The 24,745-nt window shown below is 43.7% G+C and overlaps 1 protein-coding gene across 1 annotated transcript; it reads right to left on the reverse strand.

The window, feature by feature from the left end:
• Nucleotides 1–3,245: 3,245 nt before the first annotated feature.
• On the reverse strand, nucleotides 3,246–8,252 carry LOC142209495 (nicotinamide N-methyltransferase-like). Its single transcript, XM_075278492.1, has 3 exons — nucleotides 8,105–8,252; nucleotides 5,624–5,831; nucleotides 3,246–3,675 (listed from the first exon to the last, which is right to left on the reverse strand). The coding sequence occupies exons 1-3, from the start codon at nucleotides 8,250–8,252 to the stop codon at nucleotides 3,246–3,248; spliced, it is 786 nt and encodes a 261-aa protein (XP_075134593.1).
• Between the last annotated feature and the right edge of the window lie 16,493 nt (nucleotides 8,253–24,745).

A 24,745-nucleotide genomic window follows, 5' to 3' on the forward strand; every position in this document is an offset into this window, starting at 1 on the left:
GCCATCAGGAATTTTGGGGCCCCATACAGCCTAAGTGTCTGCCCCCCCCCCCCCGCCATTCCCCCCCCCACCATTTTAAAACTACTTTATTTTGTGACATACCAATTATGTATTACCTCCCAACTTTTGAAGAGCACAAAGAGGGAGAAAATGTGCGGCGCGCTCTGCATGCCACAACAAATTTAGCCCCGCCCACTTTTCTGTTGACTCCACCCATTCATTTTTCATGTGCTCCCACACAGTATAATCCTCCTACAGTCACCCGTAAATTATATACCCCCCTCCATCTCTCCCCCAGTTTCATATACACCCTTCCTCTGCCCCCAGTTTCATGTCCCCCCTCCATCTCTGTCCCCAGTTTCATGCTGTTCTCCCCCTTTCAACTGCCCACAGTTTCATGTCCCCCCGTCTCTGCCCCATTGTCATGCCGTTCCCCCCCTCATCTGCCCCAGTGTCATGCTATTCTCCCCCCTTCATTTTCCTCAGTGTCATGCCATTCTGCCCCAGTGTCATGCCATTCCCCCCCTTCATCTGCCCCAGTGTCATGCCATTCTCCCCCCCCACTTCATCTGCCCCAGTGTCATGCCATTCTCTCCCCACCCCCTTCATCTGTCCCAGTATCATGCCATGCTCTCCCCACCCCCTTCATCTTCCACAGTGCCCTGCCGTTCCCCCCTCCCCTTCATTTGCCCCCGTTTCATGGGCCCCTTCACTTACCTCTTCCATCGCATCCCCTGCCGCTCCTCTCTCACGCCACTGAAATAATTTAGGCGCGATGTGATGACGTCATCGCGCCTACAGACGGCCAGCAGCGTTTAAAGCAGGAGCTGAGCTGTCACAGCTCCTGCTTTAATTGCGTAAGTATTCAGCTCATCGGCGTCCGACGGACGCCGATGAGCTGAAATCGGGACCGGCAAGTGCTGGGGTGGGCAAGTGTCGGGGGCCCCAAGGGGCTCTGTGGGCCCTGGCCCCTGGCACTTGCCCGACTATGCCCTGCGCTGACGCCGGCCCTGAATGACTGGTGTGGGCGCCAGGGAGCCGGCACACGGTGGCGGGCCAAAACCGGGCCCCCACCAGTTTTCAGTTTGGCCGGGCCCCTGACGCCAGTACCAGTAATTCTGGCCTATCGGCGGCCCTGCCTGTAAGTAATATGACTGTCTTTCCCCAGAGAGGTTTTAGTTACCTTGCAGTCCCACAGAATGTATCTGGGTAAGTTATATTCCAACATGTCTTGGACGGATCTGGGTATAGTAAATGGTGACCTGTGTGTGAAGAGGGTCATATCACTTTTCAGCAATGGTTCCTTCCTTGCCTATTGTGTATAGTCTGATAGAGAGTGATAGTAATGTTGGTGATGTTTGTTAAATGTTAAGTTACAATTTTATTACACAACCTATAAGTTATAGCTGACTAACAAAGCGGTCATGTCATGGTGGCCATACAAGCACAGGAGATGGGAGGATGAGTAAGTATGGTGAAATGAGAAATGCCCCAGCTATGAATTGTTCCTCCTCTTGCATATAGTTGACAACATTGTCACTCTTCACACAATTGGGTGGGACTGGTTGAGGACTGAGTGTCGCTAGGGACATGGTTTTTTTTTTAATTATTTTTTGGGGTTACTGTAGTTGTGTGACTTTACAATTTGCGGTACTGTGTTTGAGACAACTGGACTGAAAGCTATGCAGCTGATAACATGAAATGTTGACTACTTTGTCTGTGATCCACCATGGTCCTGTCACAGAAATTCAAAATGTAAAAGGTCCAGCAAAGACTTCTTCCATAAAATTTAACTTTTAATAAATTTTAAAAAAATTCACAAAAATTCTTCAGCAAGCATTATGCATAGATGAAATTGTGCAGTGAGCCACATGAGTGACTAGCTAGCATTGGCTGTCTTCAGGAGCGTGAGTTGAAAGTATCTTTGGTTAATATCTGCAAGTTGAACCTGAATTTCCCTTCCCCAACCCCTTCTACATAGACTTTATTATGGTTCTGTCACAACTACAAACCAAGTAGATCACAAGTCCCTCCAAAGTTCAACTGCACATGTCTCTAAGGGAATGTTCACACGGTTCATACTGCTTGTATTCTTATTCATCTTCTGCACTTCCCCTCCCCCGGGTGTCTCTGCAGTAGAATGCTGTTGCTCTGCATGCATGTGAATGAGTCTAATCAGTGGGGAATCTCGAGCCGTGGACCCCGCTGCTAAGCCAGCCATGGAACATGTGGATAAATGGAGTCGGACACATTTATCCACATGCTCTAATATCTGCCCCATATTGAAAGTAATGGGAGGCAGAATCAAGAAGGAATCTCCCACTGATTATGCGGCAGAAATCAGCAGCAGACTCAACAGTGTGGACTGGGCCTAAGGTTGCTGATAGTAGATATAATTATGAGCTCTATTATTGATAATGTTGACAAGCAGAGAATTCTTTTTACATGGCTATTTATTACAACATCTTATATATAGAAAAAAATAAAACTTAGGTTGCATTCACACTACTGATACGCTGCCTCATTCTGAACATTAAAACACATTCAGAATCAGCGCGTATAAAGCAGATCCCATTCATTTCAAAGGGGAGCGCTCGTATGCCAGCTCCCATGCATTTCAATGGGAGCCGGCATACGAGCGCTCCCCATTGAAATGAATGGGCTGCTTTTTTTCACTACGAGCGCTCCCATTGAAGTGAATGGGAAGCACTCGCGTGTACAGCTCGGAATGAGCAGAGCTAGCCGTACACGCGAGAACTTCCCATTCACTTCAATGGGAGCGCTCGTAGTGAAAAAAGCAGCCCATTCATTTCAATGGGGAGCGCTCGTATGCCGGCTCCCATTGAAATGAATGGGATCTGCTTTATACGCGCTGATTCTGAACGTGTTTTAACGTTCAGAATCAGGCAGCGTATCAGTAGTGTGAATGCACCCTTAGGGGGCATTCACACAGAGTAACACCGGGCGTGTATTACAGCCGTACACGCCGGCGCTACGGCAGGCTGCCGAACACTTCCCATTCACTTCAATGGGAGCGCTCGTAAACGCCGCTGTTACGAGCGCTCCCATTGAAGTGAATGGGAAGTGTTCGGGAGCCTGTCGTAGCACCGGCGTGTACGGCTGTAATACACGCCCGGCGTTACTCCGTGTGAATGCCCCCTTAGACTTCACCCTAAAGCACTTGTTTGACAGAAGAGTAGTCTAAAGCATGCAGATATATAGCAGCATTTACACAAAATGGTGTCTTACATTGGTTTACGGGCATGAATAAAATATTTGCCTGTTAAATCAAAAACATCCACCCTGGATTTATCAACACGCGGCACATACACGGCCTTCTCAATATGATAACCAGCTTCTTTGAAGGCCATCTCCAGATCTTCCTCGTTTGCGGTCATTACACTGAAACGCTTTTTACCGACATGAGTATAACTACCATTCAGTCCACTCATAATCATAAGGTGACCTCCAGGTTTTATCAAATCCTGGAAATTTTTCAGAACATTACAGTATGACGTTATATCTGTACATGGCATTTCAAGACAGAGACAAGACAGGAGACAATCGACTGGTGGCACAATGCCCGGATCATAAGGGTTTCTCTTCAGAGCATCACATATCAGGACTTCTTTCACCTTACTGCGGAGTTTCTCAGCTTTTTTTTCACAATCCTCCCTATAAACATACAAGAATAAAATTAATCTTCTTATTATATGGTTCTAAAATGATAGCTGAATATATGAAGACAACCTCTGTCCATATGTGCCATTAAAGTGGTGGGTTTTCTGCTTGGGATCTTTCCTGATGAGAAGATGACTCTGTATGAATAACTCCCTATCTGGCAAGCTCGGGACATCTTTGTATTAAATGGTTGGCCATTGCTTGTATAGCCACCATGTAATACTACACTTAATAACTGCTGAAGAGAGAAGGTCTGACAAACCATGGCAAATCCAAAAGAGGCGGTCAGGCTACTGCAGATGAGATGAAGCATTATACATGACCATTGAAATGAATGGTGGTCCATATAATGGAAGGACAGGCCAAGGTCCCGCAGCTGAACTGTACTTGGAGAGCTGCTCTGTGTTCTGGCTCTGTGGGAGATTTATCATGACTGGAGTTTCCTATGCCAGTCTTGATATGCTGTACACTGGAGTGAGTGGTGTCTAATTTATCAAAAGATTTCTAGATCCTTCCTCTGGATCTCCATGTTAGGTTTATAGGTTATAGGATTTGATGAACTTGCATTTTTATCCAACCTTATCACCTATGTCACGATGTTGCATATGTTCTCTAGGCTCCAGCCAGGGGCGTAACTACCATAGAGGCAGTGGAGGCGGCTGCCACCGGGCCCGGGCCATTAGGGCGCCCAGTGACAGCCGCTACCGCTGCATTTTTTTAAATTTTTTTTTTAAATAGGCCGTTACGGGCCCTATTCACTTGCCGATCCTGGCTGGGCCAGGATTGGTAAGTTACACCGCGGGCCCCACAAATACTATCATTATACTCGGGGGTCTTTGCAGACCCCTGAGTAGAATGATCGGCGGAACGGGAGAGGTAAGAAACATAACAAACACTGTTACTTACCTCTCCATGATCCTGCCAGGCCTGCTTTTTGACGTCTCTGGCGTCACATGAAACCAGCCTGCGTCCCGGGTCATGTGACATCTGACGTCATTTCATAAGGACGCCAGCGGAGAAGGCAACAGAGAAGACAGCGTGGGAGGACGACAGCCGGAGACAGGTAAGAAACAGTAATTTTTTATGTTTTTATTCCACCGGGTCTCCAATTATTATACACTGGGGTCTAAAAAGTATAGTATAATAATTGTTTATGGGTGTCCACTATGGGGTATAATACTGTGTGCAAGGGCCAGTAAGGGACATAATACTGTGTGTCGAGGTATTCAACGTCGGTGTCGGTTGGGGGGGGGGGCATGTCAAAAGTTCACCACGGGGCCCCACCATTCCTAGTTACGCCACTGGCTCCAGCAGTACAAAAGTGACACAGAGGGGTGAATAAATATGTCCTATTAGATGGGGTCCTTAGTGGTGGATCCTCCTCTATGATCCTCACATGTCCTAATAAAGCACATGGATAGAAACCTAATATCACAGAGTTCTTAACTGTTTTTTGTTGGACCAATATAGCGGCATGGTATGTTAATCCTAGCTGTAAAGACAATCTTAGATAGTCTAAACCAGGGATTCCCAAAGTGGTGCAGCTGGACCCCCAGGGAACTCAGCCGTGACGCAAATTTCCATTGTTAGATCTAATCTTCACATTTTTTGATGAGTTTTGGGAATATGGTAGAAATGTAGCAGCAGGGGGTCCACCGAAATCTGTAAAATTTTGAAAATGGTCTATGAGAAAAAAAGTTTGGGAACCTCTGGTCTAAACCTCCACATCTCACCAATGGCCTTAGCTATTGTATTATGTTTTCCTTATGATTTTTTTGCTGCAGCTCTTTTGGATTAGATTGGCTGCTGTGTATTAGCACTAGCTCTGCACAGAACTCACTGCATACTGAGATGATATATAGGGTCTTACAAGATGTAATGTATGCATGCATATTATGTGTTATGTATAAAGTTGGGGTCAGCTGAGAAAATGAATCAATACCTGTTTCCTTCCAGCTCACATACATATTTGATAATGTGAGTCCAGTCAAAAGCTTCTGGATCCTTCTTCAACCATTTTTGTAATTCAGCAAGGTTTTGTTCAAGGAGATCTGAGACAATGATTTTATCAAACACTTCACAAGCAGAGAGGAGTTGATAAATGGAGGGTCCGGTTCCAAAATCAAGCAGTGTCTCTCCTCTTACTCCACCTTTAAAGATAACAGTACTTAAATAGGAAAGGGGCAGCAGAAAATGACATATTTTTTAATATCTAGTATTATGTTAAACATATTTTAAAAAAACTTTTGGTTAGGGTTTAAAAAAAAAAAAAAAAAGCTAATAACTATATTTAAAAACCCCAAAACAAACCTGCCGTTCTGACTCTGCCACCAAACCAAATAATATGCTTAGACTTCCTATGTGCATGTGCTTACAATGTAAGCAGCCATTTTCTTGCGGCCCAGGAATGCCCGAGGCCTAGAAAATTGAAAACCCCGAACGGAAGAAGACGCGCAGAGAGGCAGGTTCCTGAAGAAGATGGAGGTGTCGCTGGAGAGTTCTCTCGCAGCATTGGGGCTGCCCCCATGCTGTTTGAACACTGAGGCCCGCCCCCAGTGCTGCGAGAGAACTCATAAAGATGAAAAATGGAATATCGACCGAATGGCGGCGCAGAGAAGTCATCTAAAGGTAGGAGAAGAATAGCCTTTCCTAAGCCTATTACGACATGTTATCGAGAGAGAAAAAAAAAAAATCCAATGATAGGATCCCTTTAAGTAGTATTAGGAGACTAAGTTACCCCTGTTACACCTGTGTGTAAAGAACATTTTCATTATATGCTTGGATCTGAAGGGCCATCTTTATTTATCGATTTATTTCCTTTATTATTCCTCAGTTTGCCCTATTGGAGGGCACCAGAATTTGGACAGACTTTATTTTATTATGTAGACTATATTATTTGCTTTTATACTGTAATAGAGATGGTTCAAATAACAGAAGTTTTCCCCAAAAATAACCCAATTTTGTGAAGGGGTTGTCTAGTTTCAGCAGGTAGATGTTACTGTTTTGATAATGAAAATTTACACAATTTTCAAGTGATATTTGGTCTATGGTCATGTAATAGACACATCGGACACAGCTCATTACAGTCATACAGCTCAGTAACTAGACATCAGCCTGTACTCCAGGGTCTCCTTCACATGACCATGGACTGATTTTTTCCACTAAGGCTGCATTCACATTGATTAACGCTGGCGTTTTTTGTGCTTATTTTTGTACATAGCGCCGCATTAACGCCGAGTTAACGCCACGTATACGCCACGTTAACGCCGGGCAACGCCACCGCAAAATAGCGTGGCACAAACGCGGCGTATATGCGGCGCTATGTGCAAAAATAAGCACAAAAAACGCCAGCGTTACTCAGTGTGAATGCAGCCTAAAAGTACACAAAGGACAACAGCGAGCAGAGCTCTGAGGAACGGTTACTGTTGGGGGAAGTGCCAGACAGCAGTTCCCCAGTGCTGTAGATGAACCCTGGAGGAAGGAGCACAAGAGACAGTGAGCCCTGGTATGAACCCCCCCCCCCTTCCCCCACTGTCCCTTCCTGCTTGCCAGTCCTGGACGACAGGCCCTTCCTAAATATGTGACACACAAAACGCGGACAAGACAAACCATAACAAGGGAGGTCAACTAGCCTGGGGTCAGTAACAGTTGAGCGATGCAGTGTAAAAATCGATATCCAAGAGAGTAGTCAATAGGGAAAGCCAGAGGTCAAGAATCAGAATACAAAAATAAAAGAGCAAGAGAAAAGCCAACACGCACAGGCAATAGCAAGCACCAATGTGAATGTGAACCAAGAATAAATAGGGAGGAAGACCCTGCCCTGGACGTGATAGGAAGGCCGGCTGTCAATCACAGGGCAAGACTAAAATTAGAGGAGCAGAGGGAAATGAAGGTGAAGGAGATGGGTGTGGTGGGAAATCAATTGCCAAGGTGAAGGAATAGGACAGTTTTCAGACAATTCAAAACAAACCCAAAAGAATAAATCACAGCCGGACACCTCTCCTGCGCCACAGCATGCGACCGGATGATGACGCCAAAGATTTTACAGTTACAGAAAGTATATCAATGGTAACTCCTGCACAGAGGACTTTCACCACAGCTGGTTTCAATGTTAAAACAATGGTCAGCAGATGAACCCCCTTGATTATAATGGGGCCCTTTGGACTCTGCGTGTTATTGCCATTTTAGAGGTCCACCTTTCTATTGTTCTGGTCCTCCAATGAACCAGGACAGTCGGAAGGCCTATGCTAGTGTCATCCTAGAATCACCTTGATCTGAATATACAGGAATACTAGATGGGTATAGATCATGTCCTCCCAGTCAGCAGTAAATTATCTGAGTAGTAATTATTATATCCAGTGTAATTGTCTTACATGTAATTGGACATTTTAATACATTGATATTACTAAATAAGAAATGTTACCTTTAGTGAAAGTTTCATGTAGATGTTGCATTACAAATTCTGCCCATTCTCTCAAATGTCCTTCTTCTGCATGATAGTAAGACCTTAAGTAATCTTTGGCATTGAATTCCTTATGGTAGTCTTGCTGAGAGGTCACAGAGTTCGCCATGATATTCTATCCTTAGAATTATCCTCAGATTTTCTGTTAGATACTTCAGATGTAGAACTTCTGTTTTAAACCCTGTGCTAAACACAAATCACATACATTATAGCAATGGATGGAATACTTGAATAGAGGCACAGAAAAGCAGAATGTGGCTGGAGCACATTATAACTAGATCTACTTACTAGCAGGACGACCCAGCTTTTTATGGGTATATTTAATTTTTTGTTTGCATAAGCATCAATTGATCATGTATATTTTAGTATGGATATCATTGAAAAACCTGCCATCAATTGTTACCTGGAGTAAAGCTCTGCTACATCTCTACATATGCACACACAGTTTTGCTAAATCTCTCCATTTGCACAGCTTAACCAGCTCTGCTACATCTCTGCATACCCAGCTTTGCTACATCTCTGCATGGCCATCTCTGCTACATCTCTGCATTTCCCAGCCCTACTACATCTCTGCATACCCAGCTCCGTTACATCCCTGCATAGGCACAGCATACCCAGCTCTGCTACATCTCTGCATACGCACAGCATACCCATCACTGCTACATTTCTGCATATGCACAGCATACCCAGCCCTGCTACATCTCTGCATACCCACATGGCCCTGCTATGGGTGTAGTGTATAAAAATGGAAGGGTTGTTATGGAAACCTGGAGTATAGCTGTGTGTGAAAGTTGGCACGCTATGCCTGTGATTGTTCCGGGCATCTCAGCAGCTTGCTGGGATGCCATATAATGAGCGTGTTGTTGGCATCAATGGTCCACCTGGTCCAATGTTTTGAAAGCTCTAAGAGCTGCTTGACGCCTAACTTGCTGAATCTTTCTCAGCTCCACTTGATTGTCTACTCCTCAATTCCTGTATTTCCCTCCCTCCCCCCCCCCCCTCTGGCTGAACAGGACACAGAAGAGTCTGCAGATCAGAGAATGATCAGTGTTATCTGTGTGTTTACATAGTGATAACAGAGCAGCTTTATCAGCATGAAGTGCAAATAGGTGAAATCTCCTGCAGTGTAACATAGTATATGAACATAAATTCATAACAGTCATGAAGCCATGTCATTTACCAGGATAAAAAGTAGCCTGTGTGTTAATCGAGGTTACAAACTATAGTAAAATAATGAAAACATGAAAAGCCCTACACACGTGGTGTTTTTCTGCGTTTTACTTTTCTTTTTTTAAAACATTTCATGGCATTTTTTGTTTTTTGGAGTTTTTGTCAAGATGCAATGTACTCAGTCTTGGGTTTTTTCAGGCATTTTCCTATGATAAAATTGACTGAGAAATTCTGTGTGCCCAAAATATGCCAAGATAAACACCCCCCCCCCCCCCCACACACACACACACTAAAAACAGACCATTGTAAAACATTAAAGGGGTTGTCCCATCACAAGGATCCTATCTATACTGCTTGTTAATGTGCATTTAAAGGGGCTCTATCACTGGGAAAAGTCATTTTTATCTAATCACATCCTTGCATAGGCTTTAGAAATGCTACTACACGTTTACCTTTAGTATGTAGATTGCCTCAGTGGTGTCTGAATAAGGCCATTTTTATTCATATGCTAATGAGCTTCCAGCCAGCTCAGGAAGTTCCCAGCAGCCTCCTCTCTCCTATTATCGCCTATGTGTGTGAGGCAAACAGGAAGCTGAGTCATCAGCAGCAGCAGCAGCAGCAGCAGTCTCCCATAGAAAACAATAGGAGAGGAGTGCACCATGTATCGTGCACCAGTCTAATTAGCATATGAATAAAAATGGACTTATTCAGAAACCACTGAGGCAATCTACATACTAACGGTAGGTGTGGAATAGACTTTCTAAAGGCTATGCAAGGATGTGATTAGTTAAAAATGACTTTTCCTAGTGATAGAGCCCGACTTTTCCTAAATACACTGCTTCAGCAAAACTGCTTTGTTTGTCCACTATCTTACTTTATTCAATTCTTTGTGGCCACAGCCCTGACTTAGCTGCTCATGAGTCAAGTGATGTATCTGCTGCTCTCAGGGGGGAGAGAGGAGGGGCTAAGTGCAGGGAGCGAGCCTGTGTCTGTAGCTATTCCTGTGTCTACACCACGTGACCTAGCTTCCTGTTAGCAGATAGAGGAGAGGAGCTGCTTTCATTTCTTCTGTTCTCCCAGTTATCAGGTTAGCTGATCCAATTGTGTTCATTATGGCAGAGACAGGCGGTCTCTGTATGTAACACAGAATGGAGTTGCTGCTGCCTGTACTTCATAGTCCAATATGGGTGGGCGGAGCTACACACAAATTTGGGGGTGGAGCTAAACGGCAGGTTGCATGTGAAACCCCGCCCACCAAATGATGCAAGAAACCAGGAAGAAAGATTTTACAGCAGTAAAGACTGGTGAGTATGCGAGGTGGGAATACCCCTTTAATTAACACTGGAATTTTTTATCATTTTTAAAGAAAAATGCTATGCAAAAATATGTGAGAAAGTAGCACAATGGTAACCCTCATATTGTGGCTAATAGTCTTCCAGTATTTTTATCTACCGTATCTATCTAATATCTATCTATCTTTCTAAAATCTATCTATAATCTATCTTACTCACTAATACATATCTATCATCTATCGATTATCTAGTTATCTTCTATATAATATCTATCTATATAATATCTATCATCTATCTATCTCACTAATACCTATTTATCTATCTATCTATCTATCTATCTATCTATCTATCTATCTATCTATCTATCTATCTATCATGCACCGAAATTGCTCGTCCTATTAATGCACCATCTTGTGGATGTTTTGTGAACTGCACCTGGCTATACTTTCCATTGTAATTTAGGTCTGTGATTGCATCATCCTAGTGTGCTAATGTAAAGGAGTGTCCAGTATGATCAGGTGACCTTCAAAACCAATCAAGCTCCCTTGATTGGGCTGGAGGAGGAAGGGAGTTCCCGCCCTCTCTAGATGGGGTTGGAAACCCTGTTCCTTTGTGTGCAGGGCTAGACATGTGGAGTTGAAAATGGCAGCCAAGCATCAGGGCACTTCAACCAGAGATGTCTTTTCCTCTGTGCTCAAGATCCTCCTCAGAGTGTTTTCCTCTGAAGCTCCAAGTCTGCAAGTACTAAAGTATACTGACCTGTTATCCATACATCTGGGAACGCTGCACATATCTCTATACAAGTAAGTCTTTGGGACAAATCTATATTTAAGGAGCCCATAGCTAGTCTGACAGAATTTGAGGGTCTCTTGCTGTCAACACCCCCCATTTCCTCTTCTACATATGTGTACCCAGTTTGTTGAGGACTAACCCCCCGGATACAGGCCATCTTTACAAGTATATCCAAGTTTAATTACCCAAGCAACTACTAGTTAATCAAGCCCAAAGTATTCCTTCTCCAAGCTCCATCACTTGCTTAACTGGACACTACCTGCAGGGTCACAAAATTGTATGTGAAGAATTACTCCATCATCTGTATATTTGTATTACCTTGTACTGCTAGTAAAAGAGCAACGACTACCCCTGAGACCTGGTTGTCTGTTGTCATTGTCAGGTACGACGTGGGGGCGGGTAGTCAGGGACATCAAAAAGGAGGCTTTGTGCACATTTGGGATCCAGGGCCTCTCTACAAGCCGGCCACATCTGACATATTACCCGTGATATCAGTCCTGGCCCTCATCACAGCCTATCACCAGGATAGGCTATGATTCGTTAGTGGGCGGAGCCACATGGGACTGTGTGCTTGCTGCAAGCTGCTGGCAATGGAGGCTGCTGGATGATAGAGAGAAGAGACAGCATGTGTGAGCAAGAGGGAGGACTAGCGGCAGTTAAACTGAATGCACATGGAGGGGGAACATTAAAGGGGTATTCCCACGTCGCATAATCCCGTCTTCACTGCTGTAAAATCTTCTTTCTTCCTGATTTCTTGCATCATTTGGTGGGCGGGGTTTCACATGCAACCTGCCGTTTAGCTCCGCCCCCAAGTTAGTGTGTAGCCCCGCCCACCCATATTGGACTATGAAGTACAGGCAGCAGCAACTCCATTCTGTGTTACATACAGAGACTGCCTGTCTCTGCCATAATGAACACAATTGAATTAGCTAGCCTGATAACTGGGAGAACAGAAGAAATGAAAGCAACTCCTCTCCCCTATCTGCTAACAGGAAGCGAGGTCACATGTGTGGTGTAGACACAGGAATAGCTACAGACACAGGCTCGCTCCCGTGCAGTTAGCCCCTCCTCCCTCCCCCCTGAGAGCAGCAGATACATCACTTGACTTTTGAGCAGATAAGTCAGGGCTGTGTCAACAATGACTTGAATAAAGTAAGATAGTGGACAAACAAAGCAGTTTTGCTGAAGCAATGTATTTAGGAAAAGTCTTACATCCACATTAACAAGCAGTATAGATAGGATCCTTGTGGTGGGACAACCCCTTTAAACTAGGGGGCAGATGGAGGAGGATATTAAACCATGGGGAGTAGCTGGAGGGGGACATGTCTGCCTCTAGTTGCCCCGTTTAATGTCCCCCTCCAGCTGCGCCAGTTTAATGTCCCCTCTAGTTTCTACTGGTTTATACTGGGACACCAGGAGAGGGACTTAATACTGTGGGACATTTGGAGGGAAACGTTATAATGTGGGGGGGGGGTATAATGTTAGGGTGACTGTAGGAGAATTTTACTTTGTGGGGCACATGGAAAAATGATTGAGAATGGGCGAAGTCAGAGAAGTGGGTGGAGCTAAATTTGCCACGATGCGCATGGCCCTCTAGAACCGTTACAATTTCTCATGTGGCCCCATGGGAAAATTAATTTCCCACACCTGCACTAGAGCCACCGTAGTTTCAGCCCACAACCTGGTATCATCACCAGGCTATCTTGTAGTTAGTCCTTTTCACTTCAGGCGTGGACCCTGCCACACCATCCTAAACCTCTCCAAGACTCCGGGCCTTTAGTAGCATCGTTGGTATGTAATAGCTATACCCAGCACTCTACCTTCATGTATCTATGCACAGGGCCGCCATCAGGAATTTTGGGGCCCCATACAGTCTAAGTGTCGGGCCCCCCCCCCACACACACACACACATGCACACCATTTTAAAACTACTTTATTTTGCGACATTGCCCCCTGTACCTATAAATGATGTCCCCTGGCGCCTGCAGCAGTCATTGTGCCCAGTGAGCAGCGCCGAGCTCCAGCTCCTCGCATGGGTGCAGTACTACCCGCTCGCCGGCTTCAATACGGGTAGTACTGCGCCTGTGCGAGGAGCTGGAGCTCGGCGCTGCTCACTGGGCACAATGACTGCTGCAGGCGCCAGGGGACATCATTTATAGGTACAGGGGGCAATGTCGCAAAATAAAGTAGTTTTAAAATGGTGTGTGTGTGTGTGGGGGGGGGGGGCAGACACTTAGACTAAAAAGGGGAAAAACTAAAAGAGGGGCCCTCATATCCTGACATACCAACACCATCATATTCAGGCATTTCAGTAGTCAGGGCTGCACTTCCAGCGGCATTGATATAGTCTCAAAAGATCAGGAATACAAAAAAAATTGTAAAGATATATATAGTTGTGAAACTGCTATATATGTACCGCTATACTGGGGAGAATTATTACCGCTATACAGACAATTACCAAACAATACACATCATGTATAGACCAACAACACCTCTATACAGGGACCAGATAGTACACGACCTCCACACTGTGACAACCTCCACTACATTGCATAGTGAATCAAAGACAATAGCCAAGCACTACACAGACTTCTAACCTAATAAACATCACATCAACTAAAGGGTTTTCTTGCCCCAAATTGATTCTTTTATACTGATAACCTATCTACAGGACAACTCATTGGCATGTCAGTATATAATCTATCTACAGAACGGCTCATCAGAATGTCAGTATATAATCTGACAGGGTTCGACACCCGAACCCCACACAGATCAGCTGTACTAGCAGCTTCCTGGTGCCAGATGCTGCTTGTAGACAGGATGCCTCAACGCTACTATTCAAGCGCTGAAAAACCCAGAAACACCACTTTACAGAGGATGGCGCTGCTGTGCCACTCCTATTACTTGAATAGTAGCAGTGCTGCATCCTGTCCACTATAAGCTGTCAGCACATGGAGGCCGCTAGAACAGACAGACCCGACAGATCACATACTGAAGTCCTGTCCTGTGGATAGATCATCAGTATCAAAAATCAGTTTGCGGCTAGAAAACTCCTTTTAAAATAGTAAATTAATAAAACCCATTTTGCCCATATGCAATAGAAATCACCACCTTTAGTATCACATGAGTTATTATAGCTCCCCCTTATAAATAATAGTTCCCGATTATGAATAATAGTTCCCCCTTAGAAATAATAGTTTGTCTTTATAAATAATACCCCCTCCTCTATCAGGAATAGCTTCCCATTATAAGTAATAGATCCTTCTTACAAATAACCCCCTTATAAATAATAATTTCATCAGCTTCATTAATAATAATAATCCCTCGATATGAACTATAATTCCCCAGCTGACCTTATTATTAATAGTTCCTCCTTATAAATAGCCCCTCATATATATATATATATATATATATATATATATATATATATATATATATATATATTAGTTCCCATAACCTTATTAAGGGGGCATTCACATGGAGTAACACGGCACTGATTCTGCACTATAACTCGCGTTAGAATCAGCGCTGCAAAACAGAATCCCATTGAGTTCAATGGATTCCGTTTAACGCGCGTAACACATTGAAGGCGATGGGTTAAAAGGCCTCCCATTGATTTCAATGTGTTACGCGCGTTAAAACGGAACCCATTGGACTCAATGGGATTCTGTTTTGCAGCGCTGATTCTAACGCGAGTTATCGTGCCAGATTCAGCGCTGCGTAACTTCGTGTGAATGCCCCCTAATAATAGTCCCTTCTTTTATATATAGCTCCCTTATTAATATTCCCCACCCGCCTTATTATTATTAGTTCCCTGTAATAAATAATAGTTCCAGTAGCCTTACTAATATAAGACCCTCCTTATTAATAATAATAATAATAATATTAATAAGGCTGGGGGAACTATTAGTAATGAGGGGGGCTAATAGTTCCCCCAGCTAGTAAGTAATATACAGTCCTATGAAAAAGTTTGGGCACCCCTATTAATCTTAATCATTTTTAGTTCTAAATATTTTGGTGTTTATAACAGCCATTTCAGTTTGATATATCTAATAACTGATGGACACAGTAATATTTCAGGATTGAAATGAGGTTTATTGTACTAACAGAAAATGTGCAATATGCATTAAACCAAAATTTGACCGGTGCAAAAGTATGGGCACCTCAACAGAAAAGTGACATTAATATTTAGTACATCCTCCTTTTGCAAAGATAACAGCCTCTAGTCGCTTCCTGTAGCTTTTAATCAGTTCCTGGATCCTGAATAAAGGTATTTTGGACAAACAATTCAAGTTCAGTTAAGTTAGATGGTCGCCGAGCATGGACAGCCCGCTTCAAATCATCCCACAGATGTTCAATGATATTCAGGTCTGGGGACTGGGATGGCCATTCCAGAACATTGTAATTGTTCCTCTGCATGAATGCCTGAGTGGATGTGGAGCGGTGTTTTGGATCATTGTCTTGCTGAAATATCCATCCCCGGAGTAACTTCAACTTCGTCACTGATTCTTGAACATTATTCTCAAGAATCTGCTGATACTGAGTGGAATCCATGCGACCCTCAACTTTAACAAGATTCCCGGTGCCGGCATTGGCCACACAGCCCCAAAGCATGATGGAACCTCCACCAAATTTTACAGTGGGTAGCATGTGTTTTTCTTGGAATGCTGTTTCTTTTTGGACGCCATGCATAACGCCTTTTTTTATAACCAAACAACTCCATTTTTGTTTCCAAAATGAAGCTGCCTTGTCCAAATGTGCTTTTTCATACCTCAGGCAGCTCTATTTGTGGCGTACGTGCAGAAACGGCTTCTTTCTCATCACTCTCCCATACAGCTTCTATTTGTGCAAAGTGCGCTGTATAGTTGACCGATGCACAGTGACACCATCTGCAGCAAGATGATGCTGCAGCTCTTTGGAGGTGGTCTGTGGATTGTCCTTGACTGTTCTCACCATTCTTCTTCTCTGCCTTTCTGATATTTTTCTTGGCCTGCCACTTCTGGGCTTAACAAGAACTGTCCCTGTGGTCTTCCATTTCCTTACTATGTTCCTCACAGTGGAAACTGACAGGTTAAATCTCTGAGACGACTTTTTGTATCCTTCCCCTGAACAACTATGTTGAACAATCTTTGTTTTCAGATCATTTGAGAGTTGTTTTGAGTAGCCCATGATGCCACTCTTCAGAGGAGATTCAAATAGGAGATCAACTTGCAATTGGCCACCTTAAATACCTTTTCTTATGATTGGATACACCTGGCTATGAAGTTCAAAGCTCACTGAGGTTACAAAACCAATTTTGTGCTTCAGTAAGTCAGTAAAAAGTAGTTAGGGGAATTCAAATCAATAAAATGATAAGGGTGCCCATACTTTTGCACCGGTCAAATTTTGGTTTAATGCATATTGCACATTTTCTGTTAGTACAATAAACCTCATTTCAATCCTGAAATATTACTGTGTCCATCAGTTATTAGATATATCAAACTGAAATGGCTGTTGCAAACACCAAAATATTTAGAACAAAAAATGATTAAGATTAATAGGGGTGTCCAAACTTTTTCATAGGACTGTATGTGCAGTGTAAATGTGATTTTATTCACCAACAAGTGGTCAGTCAGTAGAGCGAGTAACATTTCACTCAGTGTATGATCTTCATCAGACTCTACAACAAATGTGATTCAACAATAATAGGTTAATCTGTGCACTATGTAGAAATGTATACAAAATGAATATATGCTACAGTATGTATATAGTAAATATATAAAGTAATATATAGGATATATAGACATAAGTACTTAAGCTATATTGTATATAATCATTGCCTGGTATAAATAGGTTCATGGATAAATGTAGAGATTTCTTCATGGCGCAGGTAACTCTTTCTTTTGTCATTAGGCAAGCAGTGTAGGATAAGTCCACTTTATGTCACAGTAATAAGGCAAGGTATGGATCAGTGATATACATGCTATGGTAGGTAAAAGATTGTGAAATATGGCATTATTATTATACCTCCACAGAGATAGAACATGACAGTATTTGCACAGGGGGAGGTTTCAAGTTCATTGTTAATAATACATAATGAATGAAATTGAAGCACGTGTCACCTAAACTACTTCATAACATAGATAGAAGCAGTGGTCAACATAAATAATAATCAGTTGTTATGGATACCTGGAGTAAAGCTGTGTGAATGTGACCTTGTGTAACAGTGTCATCCACAGCGTCCAGCCCTTTAAAACTGACATACAACAGTGAAGTAAAATGGCTGGGTTACTATGGAAACCTGAAATAACTCTAATCTGTGGTATTCTGTGCAGAGCCGCATATCTAATCCTCCAGCATGTGGTACTGTGTGCTGAGGTATGTATCTAATCCTCCGACATGTGGTACTGTGTGCAGAGGCGCATATCTAATCCTCCCCCATGTGGTATTGTGTGAAATGATGCGTATCTAATCCTCCAGCGTGTGGAATTGTGTAGAGAGGAGCGTATTTAATCCTCCAGCGTGTGGAATTGTGTAGAGAGGTGCGTATCTAATCCTCCGGCGTGTGGAACTGTGTGCAGACACACATATCTAATCCTTCAGTTTATAGAACTGTGTGCAGAAACACGTATCTAATCCTCCGGCGTGTGGTACTGTGTGCTAAGACCATATCTAATCCTCCCCTGTGTAGTTTTGTGCTCAGTGGCGGGTATCTAATCCTCCGGCTTGTGGTACTTTGTGCAGAAGCATGTATGAAATCCTCCAGCGTGTGGAAATGTGTGCAGAGGCGCAAATCTAACCCTCCCCCATGTGCTACTGTATGCAGTGGCGCGTATCTAATCCTCCGCTGTGTGGAACTGTCTGCAGATGCGCATATCTAATCCTCCGACGTGTGGTACTGTGTGTAGAGGCACGTATCTAATCCTCCCCCTTGTAATATTGAGCGCAGTGGCGCGTATATAATCCTCCAGTGTGTGCTATTGTGTGAAGACACGCGTATCTAATCTTCCTGCGTGTTGAACTGTGTGTATACAAGCATATCTAATCCTCTTGCGTGTGGTACTGTGTGCTGAGGCATGTATCTAATCCTCTGGCATGTGGTACTGTGTACAGACGTTCGTATCTCATCCTCCCACGTGGAGTATTGTTTACAGACGCGTGTATCTAATCCTCTGGCGTGTGGTATTGTACACAGATGCACGCATCTAATCTCCCGGTGTGTGGTACTGTGTGTAGACACATGTATCTAATCTTCCAGCATGTGGAAATGTGTGTAGACGTGCGTATCTAATCCTTCTGCGTGTGGAACTGTGTGCAGACGTACGTATCTAATCCTCTGGCATGTGATACTGTGTGCTGACCTGTGTATCTAAGCCTCTGATGCGTGTATCTCAGTTTGGATATCAGTATTCAATTGTGCATGTGGAGTCACCATGTGTATGGCAGTTGGAATATGAGTGAAAGACTTGCAGGTTTGTATTGGCTAATGGGGGGGGGGTCATTGTTTTGGGAATGCTACATCTCAGCAATGGTATGTCCTTCCCGGACACCTGAAGTATCTGTGTGCCAATTTGGTTAAGATCAGTCCAGTAGTTTGGTCACACATAAAGAACAGACAGACGCTCTTCACTCTACATCAATGAACTGGCTACAGCCCTAGAGGCATCACCAACTCCAGGCCTCACCCTGAACGACCGGAGGTGAAGTTCCTGCTGTACACTGACGACCTCCTACTCCTGTCCCCCACCAAGAATGACCTCTAAAAAAACCTGTCAGTGCTGGAAAAATTCAACACCACTTCGGCTCTACCCATCAACCACAAGAAAACCAAAATCATGGTACTCCAGAAGAAAGGCCACAACAAAGCCCCCACCCCACAATTCACACTGAACGGCTCCACACTAGAGAAAACCAGTAGCTACACCTACCTGGGGCTAGAGCTCAACCAATCAGGAAGCTTAAAAACAGCAATAGAAACCCTGAAAGCAAAAGCCTGCAGAACCTTCTACGCCATCAGAAGACAACTGTACCACCTCAAACCACCGTTGAGGGTCTGGCTGAAGATATTTGACACAGTCATTGCTCCAATCCTTCTATATGGTAGTGAGGTTTGGGGCCCAGCCACCTACCCAGACCAGCCAAAATGGGACTGTAGCCCAACAGAGACCTTGCACCTGGAGTTCTGCAAATACCTGCTCCATGTCCAGCGCAACACCTCCAACATGGCCTGCAGGGCAGAGCTAGGCAGGCTCCCCTATGGCTCACCATACAGAAGATGGCACTAGCTTTCCAGACACACATTCAGGGCATCAACCCTGACTCCAACCACCACCATGCCTGGCTGAGCCACAGAGACCTGAGCAAACCCGACACCCCCCAACCAAACAACAGCCAACCACCAAACCAAAAACACCAACAGATGATGACCATGGCCGAAATAAAGGCGACCAGAGGCAAACAGAGCAGTACATCGAAGAATGGAGAAACGAAATAAATAACTCCAAGAAACTCACCATGTACCAGTCACTGCAAAGGGACTACACCATGGCCACCTACCTGGAGAGAATACGCCACCCCAAACACAGACAAGCCCTGAGCCGGTACAGACTGAGCGCCCACAACCTAGAGATCAAAACATGGCGGCACAGGCAGTCCTACAAACCACGGGAGAACAGACTGTGCCAACACTATGACCAAGGAGCCCAAGAAATACGAGACCCACTTCATGCTATACTGCACCAAATACTCAGCTGTACCCACCCCCCTCCACCACCCCCAACCTCCTTTTTGCTTTGGCAACACCAAATGTCTTATTCTTTGGTAATTCTCATTTGTATCTTGACAGACAGAAATCTAATGAGGAGGGAGGCTTAAGTGGCGGAACCTGCAGCTGAATTAGTTGTGGAATCCGCGGCAAAATCAAGCAGGATGCTTCTTTTCTCCGCGTCTCCAATCCCTCGTGGATCAAACACACAGAGCAGTCTCAGCTTGGTTTTTAGCATGGTTTTTCCACAAAATTATTGTTAAAAATGTCATGGTCAGATGTTGCATGTTATTTATTTAACAGTGTTGGGGGCACAAGACCCCCAGAGCATATGTTGTTGTAGTTTCAAATTAAATAACAGGCCTGAATAGGCCTGGAGAATCACAAAGACACAGATGGTGGTGTATCAAAATGGATTCTGTTTAATGGTGGCTTAAACAGTATATATCACATGGCATAGACAAAACAGGATTGGCTAGTATAATTAGCATAACATCTATTGGTGGAGAAGTTTGTAACAATAGCCCTGATGCATATCTATTGGATAAGAAACTGGAGAGAGGTGTCAGTTGTAGAAGACACATGGCCTCAAAGTCTGAAATGGAGTCTGTGAGCTCATGGTATGGTGACCGCATGGTGTCCACATGATCTCACAAAATGGCAGCTAACAGCACATGTCTCAAATACAAAATGGAGGTTACACAAGCTGACATCCTCCACACTTCCCTCCTTGCACAATCAGTTAATTACCCCTCTCCTCCCCCTTTATCTTAAAAAGGGTCTTTCGTCTTTGATCTTTTCCCAACAATGCCCCTGGTCCCAGCCAATCTGTCTCCGTTCTTTGTAAGATAGCATCACCCAATACACAGAGCATAGTGTCTACATAACCAGTCTGGCAAGTTCCAAACTGCTCATCTCTAGACAGATAGAACAATCTCAGCCCCCACCTCTATACATAATTTTTCATAAGATATTGTTAGCCCCTCCCCACAACAGTAAAATATGAAAGACCCTACATACATTGCATTTTTTTTTTCTTGGCATTTTTTCTTTCCTTTTTAAAAATTTTTATGGTGTTTTCTGTGTTTTTTTTTCAAGATGCAGTATGCTCAGGGTCTTAGGTTTTGGGGGGAATTTTCCTATTGATACTATCCTACTAATATTATAAATGTGAAAGTTTGAATGTTTGTGTGTTTGGATATTTGTTCCTCAATCACACAAAAACAGCTGAACGGATTTGAATAAAATTCAGCACATAGATTGTAACCTCAATTAAAACATAGGCTACTTTTTATCTCGGTAAATGACATGGCTTAACTGTTATGAATTTATTTACACCTTTAAACCAAATTGGTAGTTTGTCAATTTTAAACATGCTGGGAAAAAGAAAATCTAAATTTGTCGCAAACAACGAGAGCTATGAAGGTAGCTAGAAGTCACAGACTTCTCTTCTAGCGGAGCTAAGGGGGATCATTGATGCCAACAACACATGCATTACATGGCATCGCAGCGAGCTTCCAGAACAATTACAGGCATGGTGTGAAGAACAACTTCAGTGCCAGGCCAATGTGAGAGCTGCCAAAATGCCGGAGCAGGCAGATCATCAACGCCAACAACATGCTCATTATATGGCATCCCAGCGAGTTGCAACAATCACGGGCACAGCACGAGGAATGTGTTCAGCGACAGGCCAGCTTGACAGCTGTTGAAACGCCGGAGCAGGTTTATCATCAACACCAACAACATGCTCATTATATGGCTTCCCAGCGAGCTGCGTAGATGCCGAAACAATCACAGGTACGGTGTGAAGAACAAGTTCAGTAGCAGGACAGCTTAAGAGCTACCAAAACGCCAGAGCAGGCAAACCATCGACGGCAGCAATTTGCTGAATATGCTCATTATATGGCATCCCAGCGAGCTGCGGAGATGCCGGAACAATCTCAGGCATGATGCGAGGAACAACTTCAGTGCCAGGCCAACTTGAAATGCCGGAGCATTCGGATCATTAACTCCAAAAACACGCTCATTATATGGCTTCCCAGCAAGCTGACGGAAAAATCACAGGCATGGAGTGAGAAACCAGATCAGCAGCAGGACAGCTTAAGAGCTGCCAAAACGCCGGAGTAGGCACACCATCGACGGCAGCAATTTGCTGAATATAGGCAGATCATAGATGCCAACAACCTGCAGACGAAGGCTAGGATCACTATAATAAAAGAATATGTGAGAAATTCTGTGTACCCAAAAATTGCCAATGAAAAAAAAGCACATGGTACATGTACTGTGTATGTTTCTACATGTTTCTCAACTGTGGCCACACATTCAAAACCTTGAACAATTTTTTACGTGAAAGTTACATAATAACCTGGAAAATAGTTAACTGTTTATTCTACTAAGGTGGTTTGAGATTAAACAAGTTAACTCAAAAATTGGTACACTGTACTCCATGTTTCTGCCATTGTATGTTTGATTATTTTGTACTTCTCAAAAAAAGTTTTAAAACAAACAAAAATCTCAGTTAGGCTAAGTCCCCACATAGCGGAAGTCAGTGAAAAAGCGCTGCGGGAAAAACCATGATAGAAATGCATTGTGGTTTTTCCTGCAGTGCTTTTCACAGAACCTCTGCGGACTTTCTACTCCTATTACACCTATAGGGAAACCTCCAGCATTTCTGTACGTATTATTGACATACTGCGATTTCCAAGAAAACAACAGTTTTGGGATTCGATGTATTTCCACTGCGTGTATTTTTCTGCGTTGTGTGGATGGGATTTTCTAGAATCCCATCCGTTTGCAGGGACCGTAAAATGCCACCACGTCGGGCCCCAGGCCTATGAAGCCCTGTGCAATGTATTTCTTACTCTGATTGCCAAAACAATTCGGGCAAGTGTGAACCCTGACGTCCGCCTCAGGACATACACACACACACACACACATTATATATATATATATATATATATATATATATATATATATACACATATACATATATATACACACAGACACATTTTCATGCCAAACAGACAGGTTACATAGTGGCTAGTCAATCCTAGAATTTGTAAATAAGTATATTATAGTAAAAGCTGGCTTGATTAAAAACAGGTGGAGGCACCTCACTCCAAGACTCCGATCTGAGCTTGGCAACTAAGGCTTCACAAAACAAACCCATCATATTCAAAGCAATAAGGAGTAGACAACTAAATGTGAAAAAAAAGGTCAGCTTTCCTTCCAACAGTGGATAATGGGTGTGAAAATAAGGAAGCCGTCAGCTCCTATTTATGGGAAGTGGCTACAGGAATCAGGTGACAGGAAACAGCTGATAAAGACACTGGGCTTCATACATACTAGCGTAGCGCTACAGAGGGGATGTGTAGGTGAACACTCCCGGACATATGGAGACGTGAACACATGCTCCTTAGCTTATGACAACAAACACAATCAAATATACATAAATAAAGTTTGTTGATTTGTCCGGGTGAGCGCGGTTCTTCTGTTCTCCCCTCGAGTGAGAAGGTCCACCCCCAATATCGTTGCCTTGACGTCTCCCAGACGTATATCCAGCTACTGCCCACGTTTACCTGTGCCATCCATTCCTAAGATACACTATAGAGGTGGTTGTGTCTCACACAACCCCACCAGGTGAGAGAGCATTTGTTTCTGCTTACCCTGACTTTTTGATTCAAAAGATACTACACCAAGGCTGGCTTGGTGCCTCTATTCTTTTTTGCATCCTCACCAGGTCACATGTCAGTTTATTACGGTATTTCCTTTAGTACATAGAGCAGTAGGTGATATGTATTACAGCAAAACAGGTCCCTTTAAGTGTGTGTCATGTATCACGATATATCATGGCTTACATGTTGGGCTATGATACAGTTTTATGATGGTGCAGTCACTGTTATAAATCTGTAATGGTGATCATGTATATGATGGCTTATGGTGGTGATATCTGCTGTATTGTAGACATCACATGACATCACAGGGCACATGACATCACCGACATTCCATGATGTCACAATGGGTGTAGAATGTCTACAGTTCTTAACCTGAGCCATCTTGTGTCACTTGACAGATAGGAGAAAACAGTGGATGGAGCAACACGGTGGCTCAGTGGTTAGCACTGCAGCCTTATTCCTGGAGAGTTCGAATCCCGCCAGGAACAACATCTGTAAGGAGTTTGTATGTTCTTCCCGTGTTTGCGTGGATTTCCTCCCATACTACAACGACATACTGATAGGAAAAAAAAATGTATATTGTGATCCCTATATGGGGCTCACAATTTACATTAAAAAAAAAAGAAGAGGACGTTGGATTCGTTGGACGACGCTGGAGTAGGCAGCAGGCCAAATATGATCCAGGGAGATATCCGATCATCATTTCTGGGGTCAGGAAGGAATTTTTGGCCCCCCTGAGGTATCAATCTCCAGGTGGGTTTGTTTCACCTTCCTCTGGATCTTCGGGTCCAGCGGCTTTCATCTCAGGACAAGGGTAGGACTGGTCAAAGTGAACAGAAAGTTCTTTGCCATCCATCATGCCTGACCTCCTGACCTCTCAGTCACTGACCATTATTTAATTTATAGTGCCAGTAATAATTTAATTACAATG

The sequence above is a fragment of the Leptodactylus fuscus genome, chromosome 6 (assembly GCF_031893055.1).
Source record: "Leptodactylus fuscus isolate aLepFus1 chromosome 6, aLepFus1.hap2, whole genome shotgun sequence".
Lineage (NCBI taxonomy): Eukaryota > Metazoa > Chordata > Amphibia > Anura > Leptodactylidae > Leptodactylus > Leptodactylus fuscus.